The sequence below is a fragment of the Culex quinquefasciatus genome, chromosome 3, assembly GCF_015732765.1.
Source record: "Culex quinquefasciatus strain JHB chromosome 3, VPISU_Cqui_1.0_pri_paternal, whole genome shotgun sequence".
Classification (NCBI taxonomy): Eukaryota; Metazoa; Arthropoda; class Insecta; order Diptera; family Culicidae; genus Culex; species Culex quinquefasciatus.
In genome coordinates this window covers 168,658,944-168,671,613 of record NC_051863.1, presented here as the reverse complement: position 1 = coordinate 168,671,613, position 12,670 = coordinate 168,658,944, and the positions used below count along the sequence as shown (strand labels likewise).

The 12,670-nt window shown below is 36.5% G+C and overlaps 1 protein-coding gene across 5 annotated transcripts in view; it reads right to left on the bottom strand.

Moving 5' to 3' along the window:
- The window catches only part of LOC6040591 (bifunctional heparan sulfate N-deacetylase/N-sulfotransferase), a 366,151-nt gene that overhangs the window by 40,573 nt on the left and 312,908 nt on the right, over positions 1–12,670 (bottom strand). For all 5 annotated transcript variants that reach the window (XM_038266169.1, XM_038266170.1, XM_038266168.1 and 2 more), the window contains one exon: positions 9,639–9,842. In XM_038266169.1, the coding sequence (XP_038122097.1) occupies positions 9,639–9,842 (204 nt within the window). The remainder of the gene's footprint in view (positions 1–9,638; positions 9,843–12,670) is intronic.

Below are 12,670 nucleotides of genomic sequence, written 5' to 3'. Positions count from 1 at the left end.
TTTTGAAAATACGTAGTTTTGTGAAAATTTTGAGTTTTTCCAAAAAAAAGTTATTACATTCCAAATGTATAAAAAAGTCTCGATCATTTGATATTCTTATTGCAAAAAAAAAAACTGAAATTTTGAGTATTTTTTTCGAAAATACGTAGTTTTGTGAAAATGTCGAGTATTTCCTAAAAATGTTGTTATTACATTCGAAATGTATGAAAAAATCCCAATCACTTGAAAACAATTTTGCAAAAAACTAAAATTTTAAGTTTTTTTTTTCAAAAATACGGAGTTTGTGAAAATTTTCAGATTTCTTTAAAAAAATGCAAGAAAAATGTATGACAAAAACACGTTTATTTTATACCCATATTGCAATAACATATATTTTGAGGTTTTTTTAGAGTAAAATTGCATTTTCAAAATACAGGAAAAAGGCGTATTTTTTCTTGTAACTATAATTACAATGGATAGCTGCCATCTTCCCAATTCCAAAATACTATATTTTTTGATGATTGCATGACTTTTCATTCGATTATAGCCAATGTCTCCCATATAGCCAAAATCCCATATGCCCTGTGCTTCAATTATGCACGTACGTTTATTTTTTCGACTTTGTTGATTGGACAATTGCAATTATGAGCATAGACAGTGAGAGACCTTAATTAGACAGTAATTAGACCTCAATGATAAAAAAAATTATGCGAAATTTGAAAGTCATGCTCACCATTAAAAACTGCCCAATCAAATCTGGAGTTTTTTTTGAAAAGGTCCAATAAACCAAATTTTCAGTTTTTGCTTTTTGGGTGTTTTTTAATACCCTGACTCCAGGCGGTTTCTAAAACACCCAAAAAGCAAAACCTGGAAATTTGGTTTATTGGACCTTTTTTTTTAAAAAAAGTCCAGAAATGTTTTTAGTCCTTTCAATAAATTAAATTTAATTTTAAATATTCGAAATTGTTTTTGTTGATAAGATATTCAACGTTCAACGTTTTAAGCTGAACAAAAATGTATTTAGCTCGTCTTACTTTTAGTTTATTTTTTAAATTTCGCAGTTTTTTTTAAATAAAAAAAGGCGTAACAAGTTTTATTTTATGTACCTTAAGCTCATAGTTTCCCAGTTTTTCGAACATTTTTTGTGTTGCAGAGGAACTTCAAAGGAGCTTTTCCTTTGTAAAGGGTTCTCAAATCGCAAAAAAATGGAACAACCCCGGATTTTCTCCCAAAGCTTTGGGAATCTTGAATGAAACAAGTGAAATCATCAAACCCAGAATTGTCAAAAGAGTAAATGGTGCTTCTTGCCAATGCCTATTGCAGTTTAAAAATTAGTTTAAAATTGTTTGTTTGCAATTTTTCAGATCATAGACCGTCTAGATACGGGGTTGAATCTTATATAGAAGGAAATAATGATTGATAACAAAACATTGCTACTTCATTTTCCATTTCAGATAAGGCTATTGTTAAAAAAAATCATCGAAAAACGGGGAGCAAAATGAAAATTATTGCTGAAAATTCTAATAAAAAAAAAACAATGCAATCGATTGTCAACTACTAAGAATACCTTCAAAAATATTTTTTTGTCAAATCAAACAGAGCATTTTGAATCTTTCAATTTAACTTTCGATAAACCGATATATTCATGAGTTTTGATTTATTTGTTGTAAAGAAGTACCTATAATACAAATTTAATAACAAAGAAAGGTTAACAACCTTTTGAGTTAGAGGGAAATTATTCAACTTTCAATTAACTTTTTAAAAATGCAACAAATATTATCAAAAAAAAAAAAAAAACAAAGAAATAGAAAAAGGCAATTTTCAAAAGCTGTTTTAACAATAAGTCTTTCCTAACTCCTATTTCCTTAAAACAACCCTCAGGCAAGCTTTCCGTTGAAATCTCCACAAAAGTCCAGCTTTTCTCACTGGTCTGTCCGAGTAATGAGGCAACCCCTTGGAACCGAATCGGAAGAGAAAGTTTTGTGTTCATTCAATGAGGATTCGGCACTGCAGCCAGATCAGGAAATGAAGGAAGATTCCACAGAATCTAAAGCTGAGTTGAGGGGGTGGAACCCCGGAAAGCGGATAGTCTTTTCGTGGCGCAGATCTTCCTGTTGATTACACCGCTCGGGCATGGGTCCCTCTGTCCGGGTGGTCTCCGGGTTGCAGACAGTAGTGTGTGTGTGGAAAAAGTTGCAGTTTGAAAGTGTGTGCAACTTTTCGGTTTTTGTTTTCGCCCGGATCTAGAAATCAGAGAGGTGCTTGTGTTTTGTGAAGTTTACTCTACCTCTTTCCGGTTGAACCGGAAAATGCAGCTCGAAAAACGAAAAGTCGAAAGTTTACGGTTTGCAGTGTTTTCAGTTTGAGTACTTAATCTGGTTTGTTCGTACCGACACAGTCAATGTTTGGATGGGTTAGTTTTTGAACTTTTTGCCCAGAGAAAAGTGCAACAGGGGAAGTTTTCCCCTTTGATTGGAAGTTTCTAGCTAATAAAACAGACCGAGATGGCTATCAATTAGGGAGATTAGAGTTGGAGCTTAGATAAAATCTTAATTGAAAAAGAGCTACTGAGCAGACATTGCAGTTTTCACACTTGTTTGTTGATGTTGATGATGTCTAAACCTTATAGTTTCCTACTACAAAACACTGATGAAGTATGAACTACGCATTTGATATTAAAAAGGAACAACTCGTCTCTTTAGTATTTTCACAATTTTGAAAGATAATTGCAAATGTTTATGGATCCCGCATTTTCCAGCAATTTCTGTTCATTAAATTTCCAGCTGTAATCCCTGAAATAACATTGCTCTCATTTCATGTAAACTAGAAGGATTACTGCACTGCAGCTTGGCAACCTCAACTTTACTGCTCGTTCAGTGTGTCCTTTGGTACAAAGATCCAGCTTGAATAAAGTGGTGGTGGCTCCAGCAGAGGAAGGACGAACCCTCCCTCGGGGAAGAATGGTGAGAAAACAAAGCCCGTAACCAAATCCCATGTAACTTTGGGGTTCCAAAATCGCTTCAAATTAATAAAAGACATGCAGCTTCGAGGTTCGGTTCTGGTGTGCTTTTCTAACTGGAAGAAAGAGAGAAACCCAACTCTGTTTGCTCCTAATGGACCTGATTGCTTTCCCCGGCGGCATCCTGCTGGATGTGGTGACCGATTGTCCAACTGGTCCGAGAACTAGTAAACATCGACTCCTCCTCCCATCCCGCAAAAGCTCAGTTTGGTATTTGCGTGGTTAAATTTCCTTCATCTCGTTGCATCCTTGTTGGTCCGGACTTTGCTGCGAAAAGTAAGCAAAGATCTGCTCTCCGGAGCCACCGCAAGAGGGCATCCAGGACACCAGACTACATGGACTACAGTTCGAAGTTCTGTGCTCTGTTTTTGTGCCCGGAGGGCATATCCAAGGAGGAGGACCAAAGCCGGTCCAGAAACACACAAAGACACAAGTGATAGTAATTTACTTCCTGGGCTCATGCAAATAACGATCGGATTAAATAACCATATTTTCTGATGCCCGGAACAAATGCATTCCGAAAAAGCGTCGTCGTTTAGCCATCCGGAGGCGGGACGGAGGGAGGGCCGGTTTTGCAGCTTTTGTGTTTTAAAATTCGATTCCGCTCGTACGATTGCCTGTGAATGTTCTGGTGATGGTGCACAGTGCTGCATGGTTGCAGGGCTCCGGGAAACACATACAGAGCATTGCAATGATGGGTACCATTTTTCGAAACTGTAACAAGCTTTATGGCAGGGCGATGACAGGAGGAGAAAGTAGGGCACTGGCCACTGGTGGGGATGATGAAAAAGATGGGACTTGGAAAAATGGAACGTGATCTGAATAACATGTTCAGAAATCTAATATTTTTTTGATATGGCAATGGCTGGTGCCGAATCTGATATCAGATTTATGCTACAGTTTTAGAAAAACATGATTTTTGAAAATTTACAAAAATATGATCAAAAAATGATTTAAAACATTCGTAAATTGCTCTACATTTTTTTTAAGAAAAAACTTTTTTTCAAATTATTTTTTTTCAGTTGAAACATATTTCATGAAGGAAAAGCATAATGTATTTTTTTAACTTGGGAAATATCCCACAAGTCTCAATACACATTTGCGTGCTGTTCATTAAAAAAGTGCTATGAAAAAATTCAAAATCTGTTTCTCGAGAAGGGATTCTCTGATCGATTTGGAGTTGAAGTCGGCAAAGTTGTAGGTCATTTAAGGCTTAGTGATTTTTTACGCAAAACCACTAATCGAAAACACAAAATTTCACGGAAATTTCATGGAGCGTAAAAATTGCGAAAATAACCTTTAAAATCTTATGTTAAACAATCGGAAAGATTGTTGTGCACTTTATTATATATTCAGCTTATAAGCTAAGTGATTTTTCAAGCTGAAAACTTCCAGGTAGTATTTAATCTTGAAAATCAGTCATTTTCTGGATTTTTGACATTTCCACGATATTTGATGATTTGATGAACCTTGCCCTTTCAAGGGGCCATCAAATCACCAAATACTAAATTTTACGGGACTAAAAAACTAAAACATTCCAGGAAATGGCTCGTTATCATCATTAAAATATTATTGTAAAGCTCAAGTCATTTAATCTATTCCATTTTCTTTTGCAACCCTGCCATCAACATAAAACGGCAGTAAAATTGATATTACACGGAGTTTTACTAGCACATTCAATACAATCATTAGTTTTCATTTTTGAAACATCTGAGTTTTCACGAAAAAAATAATAGAATCACAATTATGCATGGAAATTTTACTGACTTTCAAAATAATTTTAAACGAGCCCAATCGTGCTTAAAGTGACGATAAAAGCAGCATTTTAAAGTATTTTGAAAAAAAAAAACATGTATCGGTACCTAAAATAAGAAAAACAACTGAAAGACAAATTTTACTTTTTTATTGAAGGCGAAAAGTATCCATTACATGCTGCTGGGAAAATAAAATTACAAAGTTTTGATGAAGATATATAAAAATCCCGGAATGCTACGGGTATTATTGATCTGTGGTTCAAAAATTCAAAACTAGGAAACAGTTCAAAAGTGACAAATTTAATTCAAAACTCAAAAATAAGCGAAATCCTGACTCGATTATCCGAAGCCTCGATTATGTATTTTCTTACTTTTAACATTAAATTCGCATTGCGACCCAATTTCAGTAACATTTGAATAGTGTATTGGCCATTAAGTTTCAGTAACATTTGAATAGTGTATTGGCCATTAAGTTTCAAAATGCGTTTTTTTTTTCAATATTTCATCAACACCATACTTAAGGTCGACAATCAAAAATAGTTCGATTATCCGAAGTGAAATTTTTCAAAGACCTTTGGATAACCATGTCTGGTTTGTAAAATGTTTATTGAACAATTTTTTTAAAGGCAAGTATTTATATTAAGCAACACGCAAATAACATTCCAAAAAGGTATAGCTAAAAAACATCACTGTTTACACGAAATTTGATTTCAGATTCGGATTTAGCGGCCAAAATTACTATAAGAAAGCATACCCTGACCTTTGCGACACATGCTTGCAACATCGTGTAATTAGTAGGCCTAGCTTCTAAATTCTGAGAAATTTTGAAAATTGGCACTTTTTTCTCACTAAAACTCAAATATCTCGGCTCTGGAGTGTCAAAATTGCATTTTCTCAGAGGGAAAAATGTTTGCCATGAAATTTCCTACAAGTTGCATGTATTGGTTTTACTAGGAAAAATAGGCTACCCTGAATTAAATAAGGATTTCTGAAAAAAGTTTCGAAAAATGCGATTTTTTCGACATAAATCCGCCTGGGAGTGTCCAAAAACTTAGGTTTTGGTCCAATATTGATAGTGCATCTTAATCTATGGACAAAAACCTATCGTTTGAAGATAATACTCACCAGATCGAATCAGTTTTTGTATAGATTCCAAGCGATTTTAGAAAATTTGTTCAAAAAAGTGACTTTTTTCAGTAAATTGACTAGGGGATGCGAGAAAGTATTTTATTATTTTTTCTTGTCTAAGAAAACATTGTTCCTAACATCATAATCTATCATTTAAGAAGTGAGCACCTGAAAATCCTCGACATGACCTCAAAATGGGACAGGCTAATGCATATTTGATAGAATTGTTTTTAAAACAGATTTAAGAAAATCCATGAATTTCACGGTAATTCACGGAAAATGCTGAATTGCTGAACGAATTTCACGCCATCTTTGAAATCGTGAATTTCATCAGGAAATGATAACAAATTTTGTGTAACAAAAAATGAATATTTTACCTCTGAAAATGATGAATTTTCATCAGTTTTTGATGAATATTCACCAGGTTCACATTTTTACACAGTCATATTACACAAAAAAAAGGTAATATTCAGCCAACCAAATTTTCAACCTTTCAAAATTCAACTTTTTTTTCTGTGTGGTCATTATTTGCTATTCAGAAAAAAAGAACACTTAAAAAGCCCACTTTAAACAAAACTTTTTATCACAAAAACTCGATATCCTCTTCGATTTTTTATAGACATAATGAGCCAACTTTGATTTGATCCATCAAACAATTGTGTGAAAATTACAAACAAACATTTTTTTCTAATTTCGGTGAAATTAAAAAAAATGGTATTTTTTCGAAATTGAAACATTTAATTTCCGAGAAATACTAAGCAAAATCCACAGATCATAGAAACCGTTCTAATGACACACATAATTTTAGACAGCCTTTTTGTATGGACGAGCAAATTATGAAAAGTGTCTTTTTTGGTCTTAAAAAAAGTTTACACAAAATTTCATTAAAAAAAAAATTCAATTTTCAATAAATTTGTTATTTTTTGGGAGAAATGCTCACTCTGGGAATTCAGTATAATTGATAAAAATAATAGAATAAAAATTAAGAATTCTGTTTATAAGCCCGATTTATGGTTTCAAGAAATAAATAGAATTTTTGTAATAATATTTATTTTTTCATGATTATTCAAGAAAACTAACTAACTTACTAATTAAATAATCGCAATAATGTCCTGTTGCATTTTAGTGAATATTTAATGATGACATTTTTTCAATTATATTCTGTCCATTTAATGATTAAACATAAAATAAAGCAAAACAAATCGTGTCCAATTTCCCTCCAAGCCAAGCCTTACATGGGAATCTTTCCCTCCCGGATGGCCAAATATAGCCCTGATGGCATCGTTGTGTTTGCTCACGAAAGTACCATATGGGTCATTCCATCTCAACTGTGCACGAAAAAGTGCAAATTTGAAAATTACCCTCTCCGACCCTGCTCAAATTTGGCAGAGCTGTTAATACTATCAAAACATGCAAGAATCCCGAATTTCATCAAAATCGGACCACCCCCTCAATTTTTGTACCTCCCCAAAAAATCGACTTTTTGGCGATTTTTGACCAAACCTTCAAGTTTCAAACGACGATAACTCAGGAACTACAAATCTTAGAGGGTCGGTCTTAGACTCAATTTTGAAGGAAATTGGACGTAGAATCGATTTCCGTGATCAAAATGTTGATTAATATATTTTGTCTACCTGTATTGCGCAATTGAAAACTTTAAACAACCGTATCTCAAAACACCCCAACTTATTTTTTTTTATTTGACCTCACCATCGTGTTCCCCGGCCAATTTTACATAAGAATCACTTATCGACAAAAAGGAATATGTTTCGTTCCAGAGATATCGAATTTTAAAGTTTTGTGTTTTCGAGATTACCTACATCAGCTTCATTCGCCGCATCTGCTAGAAGCACAAAGGCGGGCTGATCAATAACTGCTACCTGGTGTTCTAGGAGATGATTAATTTAATTTATATTTTCATAATTTTACGCAAATATTTATTCAAATGGCTAATAGGGAAATTCTGGTATGTTTGGCAGGTTAAGTCCTCGCTCCTAGTTTCGTCCAATTTGCTCATTTTCACTATTTAAACAACAAATTTTGCAAAACTTTTGATAGAAACTTGCTTGTTCACTTCTTATTGAGCTATTTATCACTCGATTTCAGTTGAAAACGCTTTTAATCAGCTGTAATTGAATGCCAAAGCGCTGATATGGCAACATAAGAGGAACGCTGGAATTAGATGCTGTTCCCTACCTTGATCAATCTATTTTTGTGAAAGGAATATTTATTGGGTTATTTTACGTGTTGCTAACCGTTTTAGAGTACCTCCGATGCCATGACTAGGGCCTTCATCATGAGCGGTAGCAAAATAGTGCCATTCAGCAAAAACCCCAAAACCTGCTTTATTATTATTATTATTATTATTATAGTTCATTATTGACACTTTACCATAATTTGGCAAATCCTATTTATGGTTTAAAAGATTGATCATATTTAATCAATTTTAATATTGTGAGCCAGCTCCATTTGATTAAAAGAATCCAAGAATGATGTAAGGAAAAAAAATACTGTTGTTCGGACGGTGTCGAAATCATCGCAACTAAATTTGGGGAATTAGCCGCTTTGCAGCAGATCAAACTTTGTGATTTTCTTACATTTTTCAGTTTTATACTTTCCAGAAATCCTTTTCCTACTCCTTGTGATCGTCCTTCACTAGAGTACAACGTATCAACAAATTTTATTAATTTTTGTTCATATTTTTTACTCAGTAATGTATCGTGTACTTATTGTTCAGTGTTACTAACAAGATTAATTGCATTTTCCTGCTCGCTCCGTCGGAATCCAATTCTGCCCTTTACTGTGTGTCGTTAATCTCTGTCCTGTGGGTTAGCACAGAAATTCACTTCATTCATTTTTTTGAGCAGATAAACATTCGTGATTCAACTCCAGTTTCCTACAGTGTTATACAGTCATTTTTTGCCCAATTTGGTAAAGATTATTTATGATGAAATATTATTTCAATAAATGACCAGGTAGCAGTTATTGATCAGCCCGCCTGTGTGCTTCTAGCAGATGCGGCGAATGAAGCTGATGTAGGTAATCTCGAAAACACAAAACTTTAAAATTCGATATCTCTGGAACGAAACATATTCCTTTTTGTCGATAAGTGATTCTTATGTAAAATTGGCCGGGGAACACGATGGTGAGGTCAAATAAAAAAAATAAGTTGGGGTGTTTTGAGATACGGTTGTTTAAAGTTTTCAATTGCGCAATACAGGTAGACAAAATATATTAATCAACATTTTGATCACGGAAATCGATTCTACGTCCAATTTCCTTCAAAATTGAGTCTAAGACCGACCCTCTAAGATTTGTAGTTCCTGAGTTATCGTCGTTTGAAACTTGAAGGTTTGGTCAAAAATCGCCAAAAAGTCGATTTTTTGGGGAGTTACAAAAATGGAGGGGGTGGTCCGATTTGGATGAAATTAGGGATTATTGCATGTTTTGATAGTATCAACAGCTCTGCCAAATTTAAGCTGGATCGGAGAGGGTAATTTTCAAATGCTGTTCCGCTTCAGATGGAATGACCCATATGCGACTTTCCCCCCCAATGGCATGGGGAGCGAATGAGGCCCCCCTCCGCCACACACATACAGTCCGTAATCCCGTCCATAAACTAGCACCGTTTAACGGGCAAACAAGAATTGATGAAGATTGTCTAATTTTCACCCCGAAACGATTTTGTTCGGTTTCGGGATTTTCGAGTCTTGCTTGCATTTTGAAGGGGGGGGAGGGAAGGGGGGTTAGGTACTCACTTGATCCGGTTGTACACGAGCAGCTCGGCAATGTCCCGGCCCAGCCGGGAGTAGGTCGTCTCGACGAAGACCAGCACCTTGGGGTCGATCCGGAGCCGGGCCTCGGACCGGTGGTCGGGCGCCGGGGACGGTTCCACGGGTTTTCCGTTGCTCAGCATCCGGCAGTGGATGAGCGGGGCAGGTCGGGTATCACGGTGCATAAAACTGCAAGTTGAGAGAACAAAAAAAAAAAAAAATGGGAGAAGGGGGACAAATTGTTAGCTTTTGGTTCGAGGCAAGATAAACTTTCCCAAAGTTGTCGTTTCTCGTAAGAGGATCAAGAGATATACGGGGATTCTGGAGCAGGAGCTGGAGAGCAAGAGCCAGGTCATGGAACGAGTTGCTCATCTTTGGCGTTGATGGCGAGGATTAAGTCACAGCGGATTACGAGCGCAAACCATCGCACGAAGGAGTTTGTCAGAGAACAGGGATTTGCTCGTTTCCAACTAATTAAATGCTTTCTGGCAACACTGCCGTTTGCTGCCGGTGAGAAGGGGAAAAGTTCGCCGGATAATCCACAACGTCGACAGAAAAGACCAACCGCAGACACGACGGATGTGCGAGACGCTGAGCTGTGCAAATGGGACTAATTTTGTGTACTTTGTGGACCACCACCACAATGCAATCCCGGTGACATCGAGATTTGGTAAAGTGGGCGGAGTGTGCCACAGGGGGGTCTTTTGCCATCTCTCAAAACAATCATCGCGCGTTGAGCTGACGACGGTGGATTTTTGCGGCAGGTGCGACTGGGGTAATTAGAAAGACAAGCACTAATTTGAATGCTTGTTTCAAAATTTTGAAAAAGCATGAAGTTGCAGTCCACAGATTGAGCATTATCTGAATTTGATTTGTGTGGCAAATTGCAGTGCAACACAAAAATGCCAGCCCAGCTTCAAATGTGCAATCTCGTTCTGGAACACAAATTCAACCATTCCCACACTTATTCACCACATCACCATGTAAGATCTCTCCAGGAAGCGAAATATGCCAAGAATGGAAAGAACGCCGACATCAGGGGTACAAAACTTTCGGCAAAAGCAGTGCGAGACCGTGCAATAAATGCTCTTTATGCATTCCTCTCCCGGGCAACCGGAGGAAAAACGCTGGGCGGAACGACGCGCTGCATTTTCCAGTGGAAAGCTGCCTGCCAGCGAGAGATATTGTAAATGAAATACTAAACGGCTGCACGAAACTCGCCCGGAATGACATTCCGTGTGGGGGAAAAGTTTCCCGATGGTTGGGGAAACTGTGAACATCGAACAAAGTGAATCGCATGCAATTTTGTTCAGTTTTTGAGCGCAAAAGAATTTTTCGAGGGCTTGGGAAATGAAATAAATAATACAAGCACAAAATTTACATTCTACTGCACAAAGAAGGAGATTACTGGGAATCCCGGGGTGTATCTCCGAGGACTCGACAGGAAGCAGGTCCCAAGTCGGCAGACCACCTTTGGAGACACAGTAGTGACATACGTCTTCGTGCATTCGGAAGATTTGTGTCGTCCTTATGGCTCGTTGCACTGCTCGAATGCTAAGCTACGCCCTGGCCGGAGAGGCAATCTCGGATTTATTATTCATCCGGTTTCCTTATTTACGACGAGCAGGGGCAGTCCGGAGGAATGGTTACTTAGGACACCGCCTCGAAATTGGTCGTAAATTCGGTCTGCGCGCCTTGGAACAAGGGAACCGAGCTAGGCGCTTAAAGTTTTATCAAATATTGTCCAATATTCAGCAAGTGGTCCGAGTTCTAAATCATCCTCGTACGTTGACACCCCTCGGAGAAGGTTACGATACGTTTTTTTTGTCCTTCCGTGTTCACGTGTTCCCTTCTTTCGAGGATGATAAAGGTGGCTAAATTTTACGACCCAGCGCCACCTGTGCCTTCCCAATTTCAGATTGGATTATTATTTATGAACCAAGAAAGTGGTGGCTCTATCGAGTACATATAAAAATATACAAAGAGTTCATAAATAAAAACAGAACAGTTTGATTTTGAAAAAAAAAATCACAAGAAAACACGAATAAACATGCATAGAAAAATCTAATTAGCTAAAAAATGCCTTAAATAATGTTTTTCTTGAGACAATCACAAAGTAAAATATGTCTATAAAGAGTTCTGTGAGTAAAATATCAATTAAAATGAAATGAAAACCGCCCACTTTACAGTGATCAAAGAGGTCTTAAATAGAAGCTAGAAATGGGTTGACACCCTGTTGATGTGCCACCCTGTCAACCAACTGTATCAAAATTTCTTAAAATAAGTAGCTTAACAACTTTTCCTAAGACAACAACGCTTTAAAAAGCCACCATTAGAAGTTAGGGCTTGGTTGACACCCTGTAGGTGTGTCACCCTGCATGTCAACAATTTTAAATTAAAGCCACATTCATATACAACAACTTTTCCTAAGACTCCATTATGTTGGATGCATCTTTATTGCGTTAAAAATAAAGATTTTGAAATATCTATCGAAGTACTGGCAGTGCACAGTGGTCCAGATCGCAAAATTAAGTGGAAAATTGATTATCCGAAAAATGGTGATGTTTTGGAGCTTTGGTGTCTTCAGAAGAGTTGTTGTTAATGGAAAGGGGCTAGTTTGGTTCAAAATTAGGGTGGTTCACGATTAGGGTGATTATGAAAATCTAACTTTACAGGAATATTTTTGGGATTTTTTTTTTGTCTTTTAGAAAGTTTTTGGGCTTGACACCAAAATTTTATTTCGTAATCTACGCCTTCTATGACCAAATTTATTGAAAGTATATGAGCAAACATTCAAAAATCAGTTTTTTTTTTATTGAACGTGGCATTTCAGGGTTAAGCTTTAGAGAAAAGTGATATTCGGAGCACTTCTAGAGCTCTAAAAAACGAACATTATTATTTTTTGACATATCAATTTTGACTTAAGGGTCAAAAGTTACAGCCATTTTAAGGTAAAAAAGATGCAAATTTAAAACTTAAATATCTCGAAAAGGCGCAAGCCAAATTTTAAGCACCAG